Source organism: Salvelinus alpinus, chromosome 2, assembly GCF_045679555.1.
Source record: "Salvelinus alpinus chromosome 2, SLU_Salpinus.1, whole genome shotgun sequence".
Lineage (NCBI taxonomy): Eukaryota > Metazoa > Chordata > Actinopteri > Salmoniformes > Salmonidae > Salvelinus > Salvelinus alpinus.
Genome location: NC_092087.1, coordinates 55,599,211 through 55,620,059, shown reverse-complemented (window position 1 = coordinate 55,620,059; position 20,849 = coordinate 55,599,211). Strand labels below are relative to the sequence as shown.

General features: G+C 43.4%; 1 protein-coding gene and 1 pseudogene across 1 annotated transcript; one reads left to right on the top strand and one right to left on the bottom strand.

The window, feature by feature from the left end:
* Window positions 1-4,518: 4,518 nt before the first annotated feature.
* Window positions 4,519-5,821, bottom strand: LOC139551106 (EKC/KEOPS complex subunit TP53RK-like; annotated as a pseudogene).
* A 450-nt stretch (window positions 5,822-6,271) lies between these two features.
* slc2a10 (solute carrier family 2 member 10) lies at window positions 6,272-18,186 on the top strand. Its single transcript, XM_071385258.1, has 7 exons — window positions 6,272-6,383; window positions 7,427-7,509; window positions 8,336-9,613; window positions 10,265-10,387; window positions 17,224-17,359; window positions 17,470-17,569; window positions 17,882-18,186. Exons 2-6 carry the CDS (start codon window positions 7,506-7,508, stop codon window positions 17,567-17,569), a joined length of 1,641 nt encoding a protein of 546 aa, XP_071241359.1. The 5' UTR covers window positions 6,272-6,383; window positions 7,427-7,505; the 3' UTR covers window positions 17,882-18,186.
* Window positions 18,187-20,849: the final 2,663 nt, after the last annotated feature.

The following is a 20,849-nucleotide window of genomic DNA, read 5'->3' as shown; positions in this document are numbered from 1 at the left end:
TTTGGTGCAACTGTGAGTTATATTTGGGGCGGCATGTAGCCTAGTGATTAGAGTGTTGGGCCAGTAACCGAAAGGTTGTTTGATCGAATCCCCGAGCTGACAAGGTAAAAATCTGTCGTTCTTCCCTGAGCAAGGCAGTTAACCCACTGTTCCCCAGTAGGCCGTCATTGCAAATAAGAATTTGTTCTTAACTGACTTCCCTAGTTAAATCAAGGTTAAATAAAAAATATATACTATATATACTACATACTATGACTGTGTCATGCCCTGATCTGTTTCACCCGTCCTTGTGATTGTCTCCACCCCCTCCAGGTGTCGCTGATTTTCCCCAGTGTATTTATTCCTGTGTTTCCTGTCTCTGTGCCAGTTCATCTTGTATGTTTTTCCAAGTCAACCAGCGTTTTTCCATTCTCCTGCTTTTTGCTATTCTCCTTTTTCTAGTCCTCCCGGTTTTGACCCTTGCCTGTTTCTGGACCCTATACCCGCCTGCCTGACCATTCTGGCTGCCTTGACCACGAGCCTGTCTGCCACACTATACCTCCTGGACTATGATCTGGTTTTGAACTTTTGCCTGTCCACGACCATTCTCTTGCCTACTTTTGGATTAATAAACATTGTAAGACTCCAACCATCTGCCTCCTGTGTCTGCATCTGGGCCTCGCCTTGTGCCATGATAGACTGTCTAGCAACAAGAGAATTACGAGTAACTAACGCTGACTGTAATTCTCTATCAACAAAGCAGGACATCTTTTCAGTGATCAGGGCCCGTATTCATTAAGTGCTGATCTAGGATCAGTTTAGCCTTTTAGATCATCTGATCATAGATGCACTCAGACTCACGTCAACATTTCCCATCTTTTGAGGATGAATAGAGCGAATGAAATAAACAAAAACAAGTATAAAGACATCAAACTACTGAACGTACAAAATGAACTACATAATGCTACAAACTTGAGCGGTAATATCCTTCTATACATCCTTTGACTATGCCTTAGTACTCCGGTTGAACAACTGATGTACAACACATTTTCACAATGGTTGTGATACAACTGGTGTTTTTGCAGACATCACACAACTATTGTATCACAACCATTGTGTCAAATGCTTTGTACAACCTGAGTATACACTAGGCCTATGGGCTGTGACCGCACTCTCCGAGGGTTGTCTCAGGGGGGAAAAAAACAAAAAACATTTCCTATTCACACATTGGTATAATACACACTTGTACATGCGTGAAATAGGACAAATATAAGTGCCCACAAAATTATTATTATTATGTGCCTATGATATCTGACAGTGTGAACACTCTCTCCACGGCACCTGAACTCTGAGACGTAGTCCTCCGTGGTGGGACTCAGTTTGAGGAAGCTCCACATAGAGTACAGGCCGTTTACGTTCAGGCTGGGCGGTGAGTTGAAGACCTGGCCAGCAGGGACCCTCTGTCCGTCCTTAGACCAGCTGACCGACACTTGTTCAGGACACAGAGGTAGAGCGTGCACTCCTCATCCTGCAGAGGGCGTAGTGGCTCACACTTGATGAATATCACATTCATAGGGGAGCCTGTTGAAGAAGACACATGGGTCCTATTCATTAGGCATAAAATGGAAGAGAATTTACAGAAACAGGTAGGGAGTAGCTGGACTTTTTGTTTTGCTATGATAAGCCCTAGTGAACATAACATGATGGGGCACATTACGTTTGCGCTAAAAAGTTATAAGAAGACACTTGAATATATATCTTGAATATCAGCTCCATCAGTTATATTCTGTCTCTGTTGATGCATTCTCATGACCAACATTATGAAAACCAAAGATGTAGAATTCAATTTCCAGGATGAAGACTTCCCCACTAACTTGTATTTCATCTACACTCAATCTTTATGACAATTACCACCCTATAGCCAAGCTCTGATTGGCAGAATACATGTTTGAGATAAATGTAAACAGGTAACTAAAACAAGGGTCTCAAACTGGCGGCCTGTGTGCCAGAATGTGGGCCCTGGGCCGAACGAGTTTGTGACCAAGAGCTAAAATGGCCACCATCTTTGTATACTGGCACAGAGAAACTGGAGTGATACACTTGTAGACCGCCCTCTCGTCCTCCTGAGCCATGGTCAGCTCGATTTTACTCCACAAGCTATACACCTGCCCCCAATCGTTTCTCGACCACTCGAGATGGACTTTGTCCAGGTAGAACTTCTCAACCCAACAGCATAGCACCAGCAACCTCTCCACCTTTGGGATCTGAGGGATGCTGGACATCTTTAAGAACGAGGGAAAGTGAAAAGTGAAAAGTGAAAAGAGTGTGTTAATTCTAAGTCTAAAGTATTCAGACCCTTTGACTTTTCCCACATTTTGTTACGTTACAGCCTTATTCTAAAATGTCTTAAATATTTAATAATCTCAATCTACACACTATACCCCATAATGACAAAGCAAAAAACAATTTTTTAGACATTTTTGCAAATAAAGAACAAAAATAACTTATTTACATAAGTATTCAGACCCTTTGCTATGAGACTCAAAATTATGCTCAGGTGCATCCTGTTTCCATTGATCATCCTTGAGATGTTTCTACAACTTGATTGGAGTCCACCTGTAGTAAATTCCATTGATTGGATATGATGTGGAAATGCACACACCTGTGTATATAAGGTCCCCCAGTTAAAAGGCACATACATTGCAGCCCACTTGGAGTTTGCCAAAAGGCACCTAAAGGACGCTCAGACCATGAGAAACAAGATTATCTGGTCTGATGAAACCAAGATTGAACTCTTTGGCCTGAATACCAAGCGTCACATCTGGAGGAAACCTGGCACCATACCTATGGTGAAGCATGTTGGTGTCAGCATCATCATGCTGTGGGGATGTTTTTCAGCTGCAGGGACTGGGAGACTAGTCAGGATTGAGGGAGAGATGAATGGAGCAAAGTACAGAGAGATCCTTGCTGAAAACCTGCTCCAGAGCGCTCAGGACCTCAGACTGGGGCGAAGGTTCACCTTCCAACAGGACAACGACCCTAAGCACACAGCCAAGACTTCGCAGGAGTGGCTTCGGGACAAGTCTCTGAATGTCCTTAAGTGGCCCAGCCAAGACTTGAACCCATTCAAACATCTCTGGAGAGACCTGAAAATAGCTGTGCAGCGACGCTCCCCATCCAACCTGAGAGCTTTAGTAATACAACACTAATAAAAACTGAAAACTGAACTTGGTTCATAGCCAAGACAAGTACTGTTGTTTGCTTGTGGGTCTGACTTTGACCTTTGTCCCAATAACGTTACTTCTAAGAAAACCCTAGTGAAATTGCAATGACAATCAAAATACTGAGCGTTTTTCCTCATATTGTAACGGCTTTCGTCGGTGGAAGCAGAGGAGGACCAAAGCGCAGCGTGGTTAGTGTTCATCATAATAATGATGTTTAATAATGACAAATAACGTGAACACTACAAAATACAAAAACAAGAAATGTGAAAAACCGAAACAGTCCTATCTGGTGCATAGACACAAAGACAGAAGACAACCACCCACAAAACCCCAACACAAAACAGGCTACCTAAATATGGTTCCCAATCAGAGACAATGACTAACACCTGCCTCTGATTGAGAACCATATCAGGCCAAACATAGAAACAGGAAAACTAGACACACAACATAGAATGCCCACTCAGCTCACGTCCTGACCAACACTAAAACAAAGAAAACACAAAAGAACTATGGTCAGAACGTGACACATATAGACATTGTTAATATCCCAGCAGCTATTCATTGGGATTCACGTTTGGTTGGGATGTTTACCGTGACAGAACAGGAGAGCAATTCTGAAAGTAAACAATTACACGCCTATCTCAGTCATGTGATTTCCCAGCTCCAATTGAAACAGGAAAGCTCATAAAAGATCCCAAGTAAGGCCTTCCTTACATAACAAGGAATATGATTGTGGGCCATCAGAAAGGCACAATAGAAATTGGATTGAGAAATCATTGCCTGCCTGCACACCGTGTGGGGCAGAATGAAGAACCTCATTCTAGATTCTCATCACATTGAATTAACCAGTGAAAGAAGTGGTCCTCTGTAGTTCAGTTGGTAGAGCATAGTGCTTGCAACACCAGAATAGTGGGTTTGATCCACCACCCATCCTTAGAATGCATGACTGAGTCACTTTGGATGAAAGAGTCTGCTAAATAGCGTATATTATTATGTCAGGAAAAAACACAAACCAATAAAGCCAAGGGTCTTTTATTTCAATAAATATTTGTAGTAACATAACATTGTCGGACCAACAGCTTCTTCACCGTCTATGCCTATATGCTACCATCTAAATATCAAATAGAACACTTAACAAATCAGTGCCAAACGGGCCATGTCCTTTTTTTTATCTTTTTTTTTTACCTTTATTTAACTAGGCAAGTCAGGTAAGAAAAAAATCTTATTTTCAATGACGGCCTAGGAACAGTGGGTTAACTGACTGTTCAGGGGTAGAACGACAGATTTATACCTTGTCAGCTCGGGGATTTGAACTTCCAACCTCTCGGTTACTAGTCCAACGCTCTAACCACTAGGCTACCCTGCCGCACCAGGGTTGTAAATGCATTGGTACAAACAATCTCATAGGTTCCCTTTAACAGACCATCGACCTCTTTCTCCCACTCACCCGAACTTTGTCAAGCTTATTGACAACGGCGTGGGGCTTCTTGGACGAGGCTGCGTAGGCCTTCAGCAGCTTCTCGAACAGAACCTCTGTGTTGTGGAGGGTGCTCAGGAAAACTTTCTCCAGCACGTACATGTCCACTCCCTTGTCCTCGGGCAAGGCCGATATGTAGCTCAGGCCAAAGTCTACGAAGACCAGCTCTGTCTCTCCACTCTGAGCTTCAGCAGCATGTTGGACGTGGTCAAGTCTCCATGGACGACGTCCTCGTCATGCATTTTGGCCAGAATCCGACCCATCTTCTTAGCGAGCTGTTCCAGGCGGTCCTCTGGGATTTTCTGGGTGGAGGAGAGCTGCGTGGAGGCGATGTGGTCTCTGACGGTGATGTAGCCCACAATGTCTTCAAGAAAGATGCAGTGGGAGGTGTAGTCTACAAAGACAACTGGTGCAGATATGCCTGGAGAGAGAGAAAGAGGGTGAGAGAGAGAGGAACCGAGAGAGAGAGAGAGAGAGAGAGAGAGAGAGAGAGAGAGAGAGAGAGGAATATTAGACACTAATATTAGACACCGTATACCACGGGTATGACAAAACATTTATTATTTTTACGTTGGTAACCAGTTTATAATGCAATAAGGCACCTCGGACTTTGGTGTATATGGCCAATATACCACGGTTAAGGGCTGTATGCAGGTACAGTCCTTAGCCGTGGTATATTGGCCATATACCACAATCCCTTGGGCCATTTTGCTTAAATATATTATTTGATATGTATGACCTCACATAAATAAGATAGAATACTTATCATATAGACCTTGCAATCATCAACATCCTGTAAATTGGAAGTATTTCACAGTTGTCCAGCTCACAAAGACACCATGGCAACACCTCTGCAGTGCGGTGCAGCTCTGCAACTTCAATTTATTTCATGATTTGAAACCATGTAGATCCCCAGCAGTCACTCAACAGCGAAGTATTGAGAGCACCTCTTGCATGGTTCTGCGATGTGTGAGTTTTTCATCCAGCACCGGGTACCTATACAATTTAGGAAACCTTTATTTTACAATGGTCGGCCTGCCCAAAAACGTCCCCGATATACACGAGCTTCTGCACCCTGTTTCATCAGTTCTATTTTCTTGAGAAACTGCAGGAGGGCCACGCTGTTCGCCTCAACGGCCATGTTTTCAAATCACTGTTTTTTTCTGCTTGCAAAACTCTTGCACAATTGCAAGTATTTAAAAGTTCTGCCACCCTTAGTTTCGGTGTAAAACTGACAGGGATATTTCAACAGTCGAAATTTAAAGAATGGAGATTCAGCCAGGTCACAGATGCTATCACTATCACATCTGTAGGAATAATTCACGACGGCAAATGATAGCCTACTGCGAGGTTTATAAATTTTTTGTAAAATAACTATCACACATTACGTTTTTCCATACGTGTTGTCATTCATATGGGCTTAATCGATTTATGGGCCTACAATTTTCCAACGATAGTTTCACTAAGTGAAGCATGGGAAAAGTTTCATTAGGAGTTCGATTTCCTTGGAATATTTTAAATGTTGTCGAGATGTCGGCCCCTGGTGTCAAAAGTTTGAAATGGAGTCTCTTGCAATTTGAGACTTGCAATTTGAGACGCTTTTCTCTGCCACGTAGCTTCAACTTCCTGAAATGTAAAGTCATACATTGTGTTGCTCCGAAGTTAACCAAATGCATCTTCACCAGAAACATTGTAACAACATGGTAAGCAAATTTACTACAAAAAGGCTACAAAAAACAAAGCATCTTAGTCATTGCCTTACGTAAATGAGTGCACTCGAGCGCGTTCTCTGAAGTTTAACGGGATACTTGCCTTTGATAGTCTATCCGCATGATGGGAAATCGTAAACTTGGTTTTAACTCGTCGTTTCTTCTTTGATTTTAACTTTCAACCAATTTTGGTAAGTGTAGTTAATGTATGTAGTCTACTGTCTAGTCTGTATCTCTGCTTTAGCCTATTAATTAATATGCGAACATTCAATAACGGTATTCCATGATAGCAAGGATGCCAACCGTCCAAAAATGTACAATCAAGCAATCATTTATTTTACACTTCTGATATGATAAAGATAAAACATATTGGTGTTTTACTGATAAGCACATCAACAATGGCAACAGGTAAAATAGTGGTGAATATCATAAATCTTTTGTACCTTCAATGTATTTCTTATTTTCCATATAGCCATTAGTATGAACCATATAGGCCTGTTTGTTTTGAGCATGCAATAAAACTGTGGTGTTTGGATGGTGACAGAATATAATGGAATGGAATATAATATTATTATACTGTACATTAAATAGCATAGATGGGATATAATAGATTAAAAGGCCTTGTACTTAATGTATTACCGTTATTCTAATTGAAACAACGCTGCTGCAGTATTTTGAATGGACATGTTAAATTCATCAATGCATTGTCATCTCCTCTCTGCAGCCTATTTGCAAGGAATATTACATTTGCTACCAGTGCATAAGGGGCTTTTTCCAAACAGAAAAGGAGCAATGATCTGATTAACGGCCAGAGTGCATTTTGTTGAGGCAATCTCAAGTGGTCTTGTCTAATGAAATCAGTGGCATAAACAGGGGAGTTGTCATGACTACAGAGCTGTGCCGCCTCTTGCGCTCGCTGTCTTGTTCATGCGCCGCAGGACGTCTCCTTTTGGGCGCGCGAGGTCATAAGCGTTTTATTTCTCTATTTATAAACATAATTTTTTATGTTTCATGGATTATTTTTGCTTCTGTTTTAGAGGCGAGAAACGTCAACATGGACTGAGCTTTGCTTTAACTGAAATGTGTTTTTAGTTGAAGGAATAGCAACTCAATATTATGGGTAAGTTATTTTGATTATTTCAACCTAATTATCTTACAACATCAAGGCAAGCTGTTATGAAATGACACAAAATAACTTATGGGACCACTAATTGTAAAATCCAGGTGAAATATTTGCACATTGCCACTATGTTCTACTGTCCAGCTCCTGTTATTTCATTGGATGTGCATAAAACCCAATTATGTACATACATATATATATATATATATACATCTCATTGGTAAAACCCCTTCATGAAATAAAACCATGTGGCATAGAAAATACATAAAACATTTTTTGCCTGAATATACAACCACTAACAACTAAAATAATGTAGATGTACAGTAGTGCCTAATAGTACATGAATGCAATACTTATGCATATGCAGAAGTGTCAAAAGAACTACGTTATCATCATTGAAGACACCGCTTTGTAGAGTTTACAACCATTATCCTGGAGTTTTGTAAGATTAATCAGAAATAGATATTGCATATAAAACATGTATATCTGGACATGAAGAACATAATCAATTATTAATGTCCTTTCTCCAAACATGAACATACATTTGAATAGTTAATGTTTCTTCTATGGGACACAGAATATGTATGATAAGCAATTTTTTTTGCTGCTTTACTAAATGTCCTCTATATAGGCACACATTCAGTAATATGAAAATAGACACAAATGATTACATAGTGTTGCACCTTAATATGTTTTACCTTCTGTGGAAACCATTATCAATTGTATCACATCATCCAAGGATCATTCAAATGTTAACGAGATGAATCCTATACTCACATAATGAATTGTATAATTATATACTCCAAACCTTTTTCTTCTTCCCTAGGTTGCTCAACCCTGGCCCTCTCCAGTGTGGTGTCCACACTTGGTGGCCTGGTCTTTGGCTACGAGCTGGGGATTATCTCCGGGGCTCTCCTCCAGCTCCAGGCCGAGTTCCGACTCACTTGTGTCCAGCAGGAGGCTGTGGTCAGTGCCCTTCTGATCGGGGCCTTGCTGGCCTCCCTGGTCGGTGGGTGGCTGATCGACCGCTACGGCCGGAGGAACTCCATCCTCCACAGCAACGTCCTCATCCTGGCCGGGAGTTTGATTCTGGTCAGCAACTCTTACTTGGCACTGGTGGTGGGCAGAATCACAGTGGGCTTCGCCATGTGCATCTCCTCCATGTCCTGCTGTATCTTTGTATCGGAGATGGTCACCCCCAAGCACAGAGGTTTTTTGGTGACTCTGTACGAAGTTGGTATCACCGTGGGCATCCTGGGAGCTTACGCCGTAAACTATATCCTGTCGGATGCCAGGCAGGGATGGAAGTATATGTTTGGGTTAGCCATCGTGCCTACTTTGGCTCAGTTTGTCTCCATTTGGTTTCTCCCGTCCAATGCCGGAACACCTGCAGTAGGCCAAAGGGCAGGTGCTCAAAGCCAAAGAGGTCTTATTCACTCCATTGAGAATCACAAAGTGGAGAATTCGGCACATGTTTCCAACATACTCGATAACCCACAGTACAGCTTTCTGTACCTCTTTCAACAGAAGGACAACATGAGGACTAGGACTACCATTGCGCTAGGCTTGGTGATCTTTCAACAGTTCACAGGTCAGCCCAATGTGCTCTTCTACTCCTCAACCATCTTTCATTCAGTGGGCTTCAAGAGCAATGCCTCGGCAGTGCTGGCGTCCTTGGGCTTGGGGGTAGTCAAGGTGATCGCCACCTTGGTCTCCATGGTGTTTGCCGATAGGGTTGGCAGGAGGCCTCTGCTCATTGGTGGATGTACAGTAATGTCCGTGTGTTTGATCACCATAGGACTTTTGAGCGGGCGTTCAGTGGTCAACACCAAGACACCCTGTAATGCTGGGGATTATGTCAATAACAGCACACCCCTATTACAGCTAACGGTGGAAAATCAATCAAGCTTTGACATTTCTGTCAGTCAACGCCTTGGACTTCACGATAGGACCGAAGTAAGGCATATCGCTTACGATGCTGAGAGATCCTTAGGTACTTTGATGCCAGTGGCTTCTCCAGCTGTCCACAATGGAGTGGTTAACTGGATCATTTTACTCTGTATGATGGCAGTCGTCAGTGCATACTCAATTGGATTTGGACCAAGTAAGTACTCTCTCCTAGGATTATTCATAATTATCGTATTTTCTGGCAAATTATCTAAATGTGGGGCCTCCCGGGTGGCGCAGTGGTCTAGAGCACCGCATCGCAGTGCTAGCTGTGCCACCAGAGACTCTGGGTTCGAGCCCAGGCTCTGTCGCAGCCGGCCGTGACCGGGAGGTCCATGGGGCGACGCACAATTGGCCTAGCGTCGTCTGGGTTAGGGAGGGTTTGGCCGGTAGGGATATCCTTGTCTCATCGTGCACTAGCGACTCCTCTGGCGGGCCGGGCGCAGTGCACGCTAACCAGGTCGCCAGGTGAACGGTGTTTCCTCCGACACATTGGTGCGGCTGGCTTCCGGGTTGGAGGCGCGCTGTGTTAAGAAGCAGTGCAGCTTGGTTGGGTTGTGTTTCGGAGGACGCATGGCTTTCGACCTTCGTCTCTCCCGAGCCCGTACTGGAGTTGTAGCGATGAGACAAGATAGTAACTACTAACAATTGGATACTACGAAATTGGGGAGAAAAGGGGGTAAAAATTCAAAAATATGTGGGGCAACAAGATTATTGTTAAACTTAGCTAGAACTTGCTTTTGACAATCATATGGTGTTGTCTTGTGAATGACTAGAGGTTAATGTTTGTGAATTTTCCGTTGCATAGTGACCTGGCTCATTTTGAGTGAAATATTTCCTGCTGCGGTCAGAGGGAGAGCGTTTGCCTTCACTAACTGCTTCAACTGGGCTGCCAACTTAATTGTCACATTCTCCTTCTTGAATGTCATCAGTAAGTGTCTACCTCTATGAATTCACATTCAATCAAGTCTGGTTTGCTACAATGCATTCGGAAAGTATTCAGACCCCTTGACTTCTTCCACATTTTGTTACGGTACAGCCATATTCTAAAATTGATTAAATATTTTTTCACCTCATCAGTCTACACACAATACCCCATAATGACAAAGCGAAAACATGTTTTTAGAATTGTTGCACATTTATTAAAAATAACATTTTAAAATACCTTATTTACATAAGTATTCAGACCCTTTGCTATGAGACTCGAAATTGAGCTCAGGTGCATCCTGTTTCCATTGATCATCCTTGAGATGTTTCTACAACTTGATTGGTGTCAACCTGTGGTAAATTCAATTGATTGGACATGATTTGGAAAGGCACACGCCTGTCTATATAAGGTCCCACAGTTGACAGTGCATGTCAGAGCAAAAACCAAGCCATGAGATTCTCTGGTCTGATGAAACCAAGATTGAACTCTTTGGCCTGAATGCCAAGCATCACGTCTGGAGGAAACCTGGCACCATCCCTACGGTGAAGCATCGTGGTTGCAGCATCATGCTGTGGGGATGTTTTTCAGCTGCAGGGACTGGGAGACTAGTCAGGATCGAGGGAGAGATGAACGGAGCAAAGTACAGCGAGATCCTTGATGAAAACCTGCTCCAGAGCGCTCAAGGCCTCACACTGTGGCGAAGGTTCACCTTCCAACAGGACAACGACCCTAAGCACACAGCTGAGACAACGCAGGAGTGGCTTCGGGACAAGTCTCTGAATGTCCTTAAGTGGCCCAGCCGGAGCCTTGATGTGAACCCAATCGAACATCTCTGGAGAGACCTGAAAATAGCTGTGCAGCGACGCTCCCCATCCAACCTGACAGCGCTTGAGAGGATCTGGAGAGAAGAATGGGAGAAACTCCGCAAATACAGGTGTGCCAAGCTTGTAGCGTCATACCCAAGAAGACTCGGGGCTGTAATTGCTGCCAAAGGGGCTTCAACAAAGTACTGAGTAAAGGGTCTGAATACTTATGTATTTTCTAAAAACCTATTTTTGCTTTTTCATTATGGGGTATTGTGTGTAGATTGATGAGAAATAAAACACAATTTAATCAATTTTAGAATAAGGCTGTAACATAACAAATGTGGAAAAAGTCAAGGGGTCTGAATACTTTCCGAATGTACTGTATATAGTGCCAGTCAAACGTTTGGACACACCTACTCATTCAAGGGTTAAACAAAAAAAAAAAGATTCTTCAAATAGCCACCCTTTTCCTTGATGACAGCTTTACACACTATTAGCATTCTCTCAACCATCTTCATGAGGTAGTCACCTGGAATGCATTTCAATTAACAGGTGTGCCTTGTTAAAAGTTCATTTGTGATCGCAGCGCTAGCTGCGCCACCAGAGTCTCTGGGTTCGCGCCCAGGCTCTGTCGCAGCCGGCCGCGACCGGGAGGTCCGTGGGGCGACGCACAATTGGCCTAGCGTCGTCCGGGTTAGGGAGGGTTTGGCCGGTAGGGATATCCTTGTCTCATCGCGCTCCAGCGACTCCTGTGGCGGGCCGGGTGCAGTGCGCGCTAACCAAGGGGGCCAGATGCACGGTGTTTCCTCCGACACATTGGTGCTGCTGGCTTCCGGGTTGGAGGCGTGCTGTGTTAAGAAGCAGTGCGGCTTGGTTGGGTTGTGCTTCGGAGGACGCATGGCTTTCGACCTTCGTCTCTCCCGAGCCCGTACGGGAGTTGTAGCGATGAGACAAGATAGTAATTACTAGCGATTGGATACCACGAAAATTGGGGAGAAAAGGGGGTAATATTTATTTAAAAAATATATGTAAAAAATTTAAGCAGGAAGCACCAGTGACTCGGTCTAAAAAAAAAAAATGGTCAGATGAAGCAGATGCTAAACTACAGGACTGTTTTGCTATCACAGACTGGAACATGTTCCGGGATTCTTCCGATGACATTGAGGTATACACCACATCAGTCACTGGCTTTATCAATAAGTGCATTGAGGACGTCGTCCCCACAGTGACTGTACGTACATACCCCAACCAGAAGCCATGGATTACAGGCAACATTCGCACTGAGCTAAAGGGTAGAGCTGCCGCTTTCAAGGTGCGGGACTCTAACCCGGAAGTTTACAAGAAATCCCGCTATACCCTGCGACGAACCATCAAACAGGCAAACCGTCAATACAGGGCTAAGATTGAATCATACTACACCGGCTGCGACGCTCGTCGGATGTGGCAGGGCTTGCAAACTATTACAGACTACAAAGAGAAGCACAGCCGCGAGCTGCCCAGTGACACAAGCCTACCAGACGAGCTAAATCACTTCTATGCTCGCTTCGAGGCAAGCAACACTGAGGCATGCATGAGAGCATCAGCTGTTCCGGACGACTGTGTGATCACGCTCTCCGTAGCCGATGTGAGTAAGACCTTTATACAGGTCAACATTCACAAGGCTGCGGGGCCAGATGGATTACCAGGTCGTGTGCTCCGGGCATGTGCTGACCAACTGGCAGGTGTCTTCACTGACATTTTCAACATGTCCCTGAATGAGTCTGTAATACCAACATGCTTCAAGCAGACCACCATAGTCCCTGTGCCCAAGAACACAAAGGCCACCTGCCTAAATGACTACAGACCTGTGGCACTCAAGTCCGTAGCCATGAAGTGCTTTGAAAGGCTGGTAATGGCTCACATCAACACCATTATCCCAGAAACCCTAGACCCACTCCAATTTGCATACCGCCCAAACAGATCCACAGATGATGCAATCTCTATTGCACTCCACACTGCCCTTTCCCACCTGGACAAAAGGAACACCTATGTGAGAATGCTATTCATTGACTACAGCTCAGCGTTCAACACCATAGTACACTCAAAGCTCATCACTAAGCTAAGGAACCTGGGACTAAACACCTCCCTCTGCAACTGGATCCTGGACTTCCTGACGGGCCGCCCCCAGGTGGTGAGGGAAGGTAGCAACACATCTGCCATGCTGATCCTCAACACTGGAGCTCCCCAGGGGTGCGTGCTCAGTCCCCTCCTGTACTCCCTGTTCACCCACGACTGCATGGCCAGGCACGACTCCAACACCATCATTAAGTTTGCTGACGACACAACAGTGTCAGCCTGATCACCGACAACGACGAGACAGCCTATAGGGAGGAGGTCGGAGACCTGGCCGGATGGTGCCAGAATAACAACCTATCCCTCAACGTAACCAAGACTAAGGAGATGATTGTGGACTACAGGAAAAGGAGCACCGAGCACGTCCCCATTCTCATCGACGGGGCTGTAGTGGAGAAGGTTGAGAGCTTCTTATTCCTTGGTGTCCACATCAACAACAAACTAGAATGGTCCAAACACACCAAGACAGTCGTGAAGAGGGCACGACAAAGCCTATTCCCCCTCAGGAAACTAAAAAGATTTGGCATGGGTCCTGAAATCCTCTAAAGGGTTCTACAACTGCAACACCGAGAGCATCCTGACCGGTTGCATCACTGCCTGGTACGGCAATTGCGCGGCCTCCAACCGCAAGGCACTTCAGAGGGTAGTGCGTACGGCCCATTACATCACTGGGACAAAGCTGCCTGCCAACCAGGACCTCTACACCAGGTGGTGTCAGAGGAAGGCCCTGAAAATTGTCAAAGACCCCAGCCACCCCAGTCATAGACTGTTCTCTCTACTACCGCATAGCAAGCGATACCGGAGTGCCAAGTCTAGGACAAAAAGGCTTCTCAACAGTTTTTACCCCCAAGCCATAAGACTCCTGAACAGGTAACCACATGGTTACCCGGACTATTTGCATTGTGTGCCCCCCCAACCCCTCTTTTACACTGCTGCTACTTTCTGTTTATCTTATATGCATAGTCACTTTAACTATACATTCATGTACATACTACCTCAATTGGCCCGACCAACCAGTGCTCCCGCACATTGGCTAACCGGGCTATCTGCAATGTGTCCCACCACCCGCCAACCCCTCTTTTTACGCTACACCTACTCTCTGTTCATCATATATGCATAGTCACTTTAACCATACCCACATGTACATACTACCTCAATAAGCCTCACTAACCGGTGTCTGTATATAGCCTTGCTACTCTTATTTTCAAATGTCTTTTTACTGTTGTTTTATTTCTTTACTTACCTACACACACACACATACTTTTTTTTCTCCGCACTATTGGTTAGTAAGTAAGCATTTCACTGTAAGGTCTACTACACCTGTTGTATTCGGCACACGTGACAAATACACTTTGATTTGATTTGATGGTGTGGGGGTGCTTTGCTGGTGACACTGTCAGTGATTTATTTAGAAATCAAGGCACACTTAACCAGCATGGCTATCACAGCATTCTGCAGCGATACGCCATCCCATCTGGTTTGCAATTAGTGGGACTATCATTTGTTTTCCAACAGGAAAGACTATGGCACCGATAGAGATGGCAGCTTCACTTCAAGTCCTTAGGAAACTGTGCAGTATTTAGTTTTTTTATGTATTATTTCTTACATTGTTAGCCCAGAAAACCTCAAGTGTTATTACTTATAGCCGGGAAGAACTAATAAATATCAGAGAGACGTCAACTTACCAGCACAACCAGCACTATGACCAGGAATACGACTGTCCCAAAGCGGATCCTTAGTCTGCCCCTCCCAGGGCATTTGAACTGATTCCCGAGGCAGACCCAAAACAAAGCAGTCGGAGGAGAGGGTGCCGGAGCGGTCTTCTAGTGAGGCTTCGGATGCGCGTACACCACCCACCGCTTCTGAGTATATTACTTGCTAATGTCCATTCCCTAGTTAACAAAGTCAACAAAATTAGGGCAAGAGTTGCTTTCCAAAGAGATATCCGGGATTGTAACATACTCTGTTACATGGACACATGATTAGCTGGGGACATGCTATCGGAGTCTGTACAGCCAACGGGATTTTCAGTGCATCGCGCTGACAGGAACAAACATCTCTCTGGTAAGAAGAAAGGCGGGGTTGTATGTTTCATGATTAACAACTCATGGTGTAATTGTAACAACATAAAATAACTAAAGTCCTTTTGTTTACCTGACCTAGAATTCCTCACAATCAAATGCCGACCATATTATCTCCCAAGAGACCTCTCCTCGGTTATCGTCACAGCCGTGTATATCTCCCCGCAAGCGGATATCAAGACTGCCATCAAGGAACTTCACTGGACTTTATGCAAACTGGAAACCATATATCCTGAGGCTGCATTTATTGTAGCTGGGGATTTTAACAAAGCTAATCTGAGAACAAAGTTACCTAAATTCTATCAGCATATCTATTGCAGTACACGAGCGAGTAACACACTCGACCACTGCTACTCTAACTTCCACAATGCGCAAATCCTCACTAACTTTTACAGGTGCACAATTGAGAGCATCCTGTCGGGCTGTATCACCGCCCGGTACGGCTTGTCTTTATCTTGGCCAGGTCGCAGTTGTAAATGAGAACTTGTTCTCAACTGGCCTACCCGGTTAAATAAAGGTGAAATAAAAAATATGCCAACTGCACCGCCCACAACCGCAGGGCTCTCCAGAGGGTGGTGCGGTCTGCACAACGCATCACCGGGGGCAAACTACCTGCCCTCCAGGACACCTACAACACCCGATGTTACAGGAAGGCAAAAAAGATCATCAAGGACAATGACCACCCGAGCCACTACCTGTTCACCCCGCTTCCATCCAGAAGATGAGGTCAGTACAGGTGCATCAAACCTGGGACCGAGAGATTCAGTCAGATTGTTAAACAGCTAGCACAGAGAGGTGGCTGCCTACCTACATACTTCATATCATTGGCCACTTTTATAAATGGCACACTAGTCACTTTAATAATGCCACTTTAAGAATGTTTACATATCTCACACTACTCATCTCATATGTATATGCGGTATACTATATCCTTCACTATCTATTCTTTACTATCTATTGCATCTTAGCCGCTCTGTCACTTCTCATCCATATATTTTATACTTATATATTCTCATCCCATTCCTTTACTAGATTGTGTGTATTAGGTTTTGTTGTGGAATTTGTTAGATATTAGGTTTTGTTGTGGAATTGTTAGATATTACCTGTTAGATACTGCTGCACTGTCGGATCTAGAAGCATTTCGCTACACTCGCAATAACATCTACTAACCAATTTGATTTGACTTGAGGACAATGACCCAACACACCTCCAGGCTGTGTAAGGTCTATTTCACCAAGAAGGAGAGTGTTGGAGTGCTGCATCAGATGACCTGGCCTCCACAATCACTCGACCTCAACCCAATTGAGATGGTTTGGGATGAGTTGGACCGCAGAGTGAAGGAAAATCAGCCAACAAGTGCTCAGCATATGTGGGAAGTCATTCAAGACCGTTGGAAAAGCATTCCAGGTGAAGCTGGTTGAGAGAATGCCAAGCGTGTGCAAAGCTGTCATCAAGGCAAAGGGTGGCTACTTTGAAGAATCTAAAATATAAAAAATATTTTGATTTGTTCAACTCTTTTTTGGTTACTACATGATTCCATGTGTGTTATTTCATCATTTTGATGTCGTCACTATTATTCTACAATGTAGAAAATAGTAAAAATAAAGAAAAACCCTTGAATGAATAGGTGTGTCCAAACTTTTGACAGGTACTGTATGTGTTGGTATTACGAGCAATGGAAGATGTATCCGATAGGAACATGCTAAAACACTAGGATGCTAGTTCAATCTTCAAAGATTGAACTATATTCCTTTTATGCCGCTCAACCTAGAATGCAGTGCAGTATCTTTAGTTAAAAAGTATCTACCTGGCAATTAAGTTGATTATGTTTCGTCACCAGATGTGATTGGTTTGTCTGGGACATTCCTTTCTTATGGGCTGATTGGAGTGGGAGCGGTGGTGTTCTTTTACTTCATGTTACCAGAGACCAAAGGGAAATCACTGGAGCAAATAGACAGGGAGCTCTGTTTGAAAAGGTATAACTCAAACTTCAATCTATCATTTTGCAGTAAAAATATAAATGTTATTTTCAACGTGATCTGAAATGCAGTTAGATCTAGGAACTTATCTGTTTCTTCTTTTGTAGGGTACACAACAGTGAAGAATGCTGTAACATCCTTAGCAGGAGAATCGCCTCCCCCGGGTATCAAAGAGTGCACATTGTTAGCTCAGCAACCCAATGTTGAGTAAGTCTATCCAAGTGTTACAATCTAAGTATATATATCATTTTTTACACCCTTGCAACCTGACTGAAACAACGGACTGATGCTAATGTCGGTATTGAAAAGTTGAGCATAGTGATCCGTCCAGCTACCATAGCAGAGCTTACGGCATGACTGAACAATGTTTTATTGCACTGATATTTCAAACTTATTTTTCTGTCACTTGTTTTTGCAAATGAAAATGAAGCACAATGTTTTTTTGCAAGTCACTCTGCCATTCTACTACCTTCCAATAGTCTGCGAGAAAAATAACAGCAGTTTCCCATTTCCATCAAGAGTCAACCTATACGGGGGTCATCATCTGGCATCACCATCATCAGTTTAGGAGTCTGAGATCGCTGATCCACTGAGGGAGTCTTGCTCTAACCAATGACAATGTTGTCCTATCCTTCATTTTGTTCGATGTAATATGTATAACCCAAGTATGTCTAGCCTACTATGTTTATGTGTGTAAAATGTTTAACCATTTAGAGAACCATAACGTTTTCAAACATTTGTGTCATCCTCAAAGATTTTAAATGCATTATCCACGTGTGGTTGTATTGTGTTTGAAATCAAATAAATCTATAACCTCGGTTCCATAGCCGCATGGGGCTCCTTAACTGGGCCTTTACAGCGCAATTGGTGATCTAATCGAATTAGTCATTCAAAGTCGTTAGTCTTTCACGTTCACTAGAATTCATCAAATGGCACTCTGCCAGATTATGAAGCTCTAAAACAGTAGTAATTAAACCTAGCATTACAATAAAAATGTATCATCACTGTCACAATTTCAAACATAGCAAAACGTATCTACAGTGCATTCGGAAAGTATTCAGATCCCTTGACTTTTTCCACATTTTGTTACGTTACATCCTTATTCTACAATGTATTAAATAAAACATGTTCCTCAATCTAAACACAATACCCCATAATGACAAAGTGAAAACAGGTTTTAAAAAATTGTTGCATATTTATTAAAAATCAAAAACACCTTATTTACAGTTTAAGTCAGAAGTTTACATACACCTTAGCCAAATACATTTAAACTCAAGTTTTTCACAATTCCTGACATTTATTTCAAGTAAAAATGCCCTGTCTTAGGTCAGTTAGGATCACCACTTTATTTAAAAAAATGTGAAATGTCAGAATAATAGTAGAGAGAATGATTTATTTCAGCTTTTATTTCTTTCATCACATTCCCAGTGGGTCAGAAGTTTACATACACTCAATTAGTATTTGGTAGAATGGCCTTTACATTGTTTAACTTGGGTCAAATGTTTCAGGTAGCCTTCCACAAGCTTCCCACAATAAGTTGGGTGAATTTTGACCAATTCCTTCTGACAGAGCTGGTGTAACTGAGTCAGGTTTGTAGGCTCCCTTGCTCACACACGCTTTTTCAGTTCTGCCCACAAATCTTCTATAGGATTGAGTTCAGGGCTTTATGATGGCCACTCCATTCCCTTGACTTTGTTGTCCTTAAGCCATTTTGCCACAACTTTGCTTGCAAGTATGCTTGGGGTCATTGTCCATTTGGAAGACCCATTTGCGACCAAGCTTCAAATTCCTGACTGATGTCTTGAGATGTTGCTTCAATATATCCACATAATTGTCCATCCTCATGATGCCATCTATTTTGTGAAATGCACCAGTCCCTCCTTCAAACATAACGATGGTCATTATGGCCAAACAGTTCTATTTTTGTTTCATCAGACCAGAGGACATTACTCCAAAAAGTACGATCTTTGTCCCCATGTGCAGGTTATGTCGATATAGGACTTGTTTTACTGTGGATATAGATACTTTTGGACCTGTTTCCTCCAGCATCTTCACAAGGTCCTTTGCTGTTGTTCTGGGATTGATTTTCACTTTTCGCACCAAAATACGTTCATCTCTAGGAGACAGAACGCGTCTCCTTCCTGAGCGGTATGACAGCTGCGTGGTCTCATGGTGTTTATACTTGCGTACTATTGTTGTACAGATGAACGTGGTACCTTCAGGCATTTGGAAATTGCTCCCAAGGATGAACCAGACTTGTGGAGGTCTACAATCTTATTTCTGAGGTCTTGGCTGATTTCTTTTGATTTTCCCATGATGTCAAGCAAAGAGGCACTGAGTTTGAAGGTAGGCCTTGAAATACATCCAATTGACTCAAATTATGTCAATTAACCTATCAGAAGCTTCTAAAGCCATGACATCATTTTCTGGAATTTTCCAAGCTGTTTAAAGGCACAGTCAACTTAGTGTATGTAAACTTCTGACCCACTGGAATTGTGATACAGTGAATTATAAGTGAAATAATCTGTAAACAATTGTTGGAAAAATGACTTGTGTCATGCACAAAGTAGATGTCCAAACCGACTTGCCAAAAGCATCGTTTGTTAACAAGAAATTTGTGGAGTGGTTGAAAAAGGAGTTTTAATGACTCCAACCTAAGTGTATGCAAACTTCCGACTTCAACTGTACATAAGTATTCAGACCCTTTGCCTATGAGACTCGAAATTGAGCTCAGCCGCATCCTGTTTCCATTGATCATACTTGAGATGTTTCTACAACTTGATTGGAGTCCACCTGTGGTAAATTCAATTGATTGGACATGATTTGGAAAGGCACATACCAGTCTATATAAGGTCCCACAGTTGACAGTGCATGTCAGATCAAAAATCAAGCCATGAGGTCGAAGGAATTGTCTGTAGAGCTCTTAGACAGGATTGTGTTGAGGCACAGATCTGGGCAAGTATACCAAAAAACGTCTGCAGCTTTGAAGGTTCCCAAGAACACAGTGGCCTCCATCATTCTTAAATGGAAGACATTTGGAACCACCAAGACTCTTCCTAGAGCTGGCCAAACTGAGAAAGCGGGGGAGAAGGGCCTTGGTCAGAGAGGTGACCAAGAACCCAATGGTCACTCTGACAGAGCTCCAGAGTCTCTCTGTGGAGATGGGAGAACCTACCAGAAGGACAACCATCTCTGCAGCACCCCACCAATCAGGCCTTTATGGTAGAGCCACTCCTCCGTAAAAGGCACATGACAGCCCGCTTGGAGTTTGACAAAAGGCACCTAGAGGACTCAGACCAAGAGAAACAAGATTCTCTGGTCTGATGAAACCAAGATTGAAATCTTTGGCCTGAATGCCAAGCGTCACACCTGGAGGAAACCTGGCACCATCCCTACGATGAAGCATAGTGGTGGCAGCATCATCATGCTCTGGGGATGTTTTTCAGCGGCAGGGACCGGGAGACTAGTCAAGATCGAGTCGCAGATG

Coding starts and splice junctions, on each gene's coding strand:
- slc2a10 (XM_071385258.1), top strand. Junction 10,388..17,223: donor CTCCTTCTTGAATGTCATCA/GTAAGTGTCTAC, acceptor TTTCGTCACCAG/ATGTGATTGGTTTGTCTGGG. Junction 17,360..17,469: donor AGGGAGCTCTGTTTGAAAAG/GTATAACTCAAA, acceptor CTTCTTTTGTAG/GGTACACAACAGTGAAGAAT.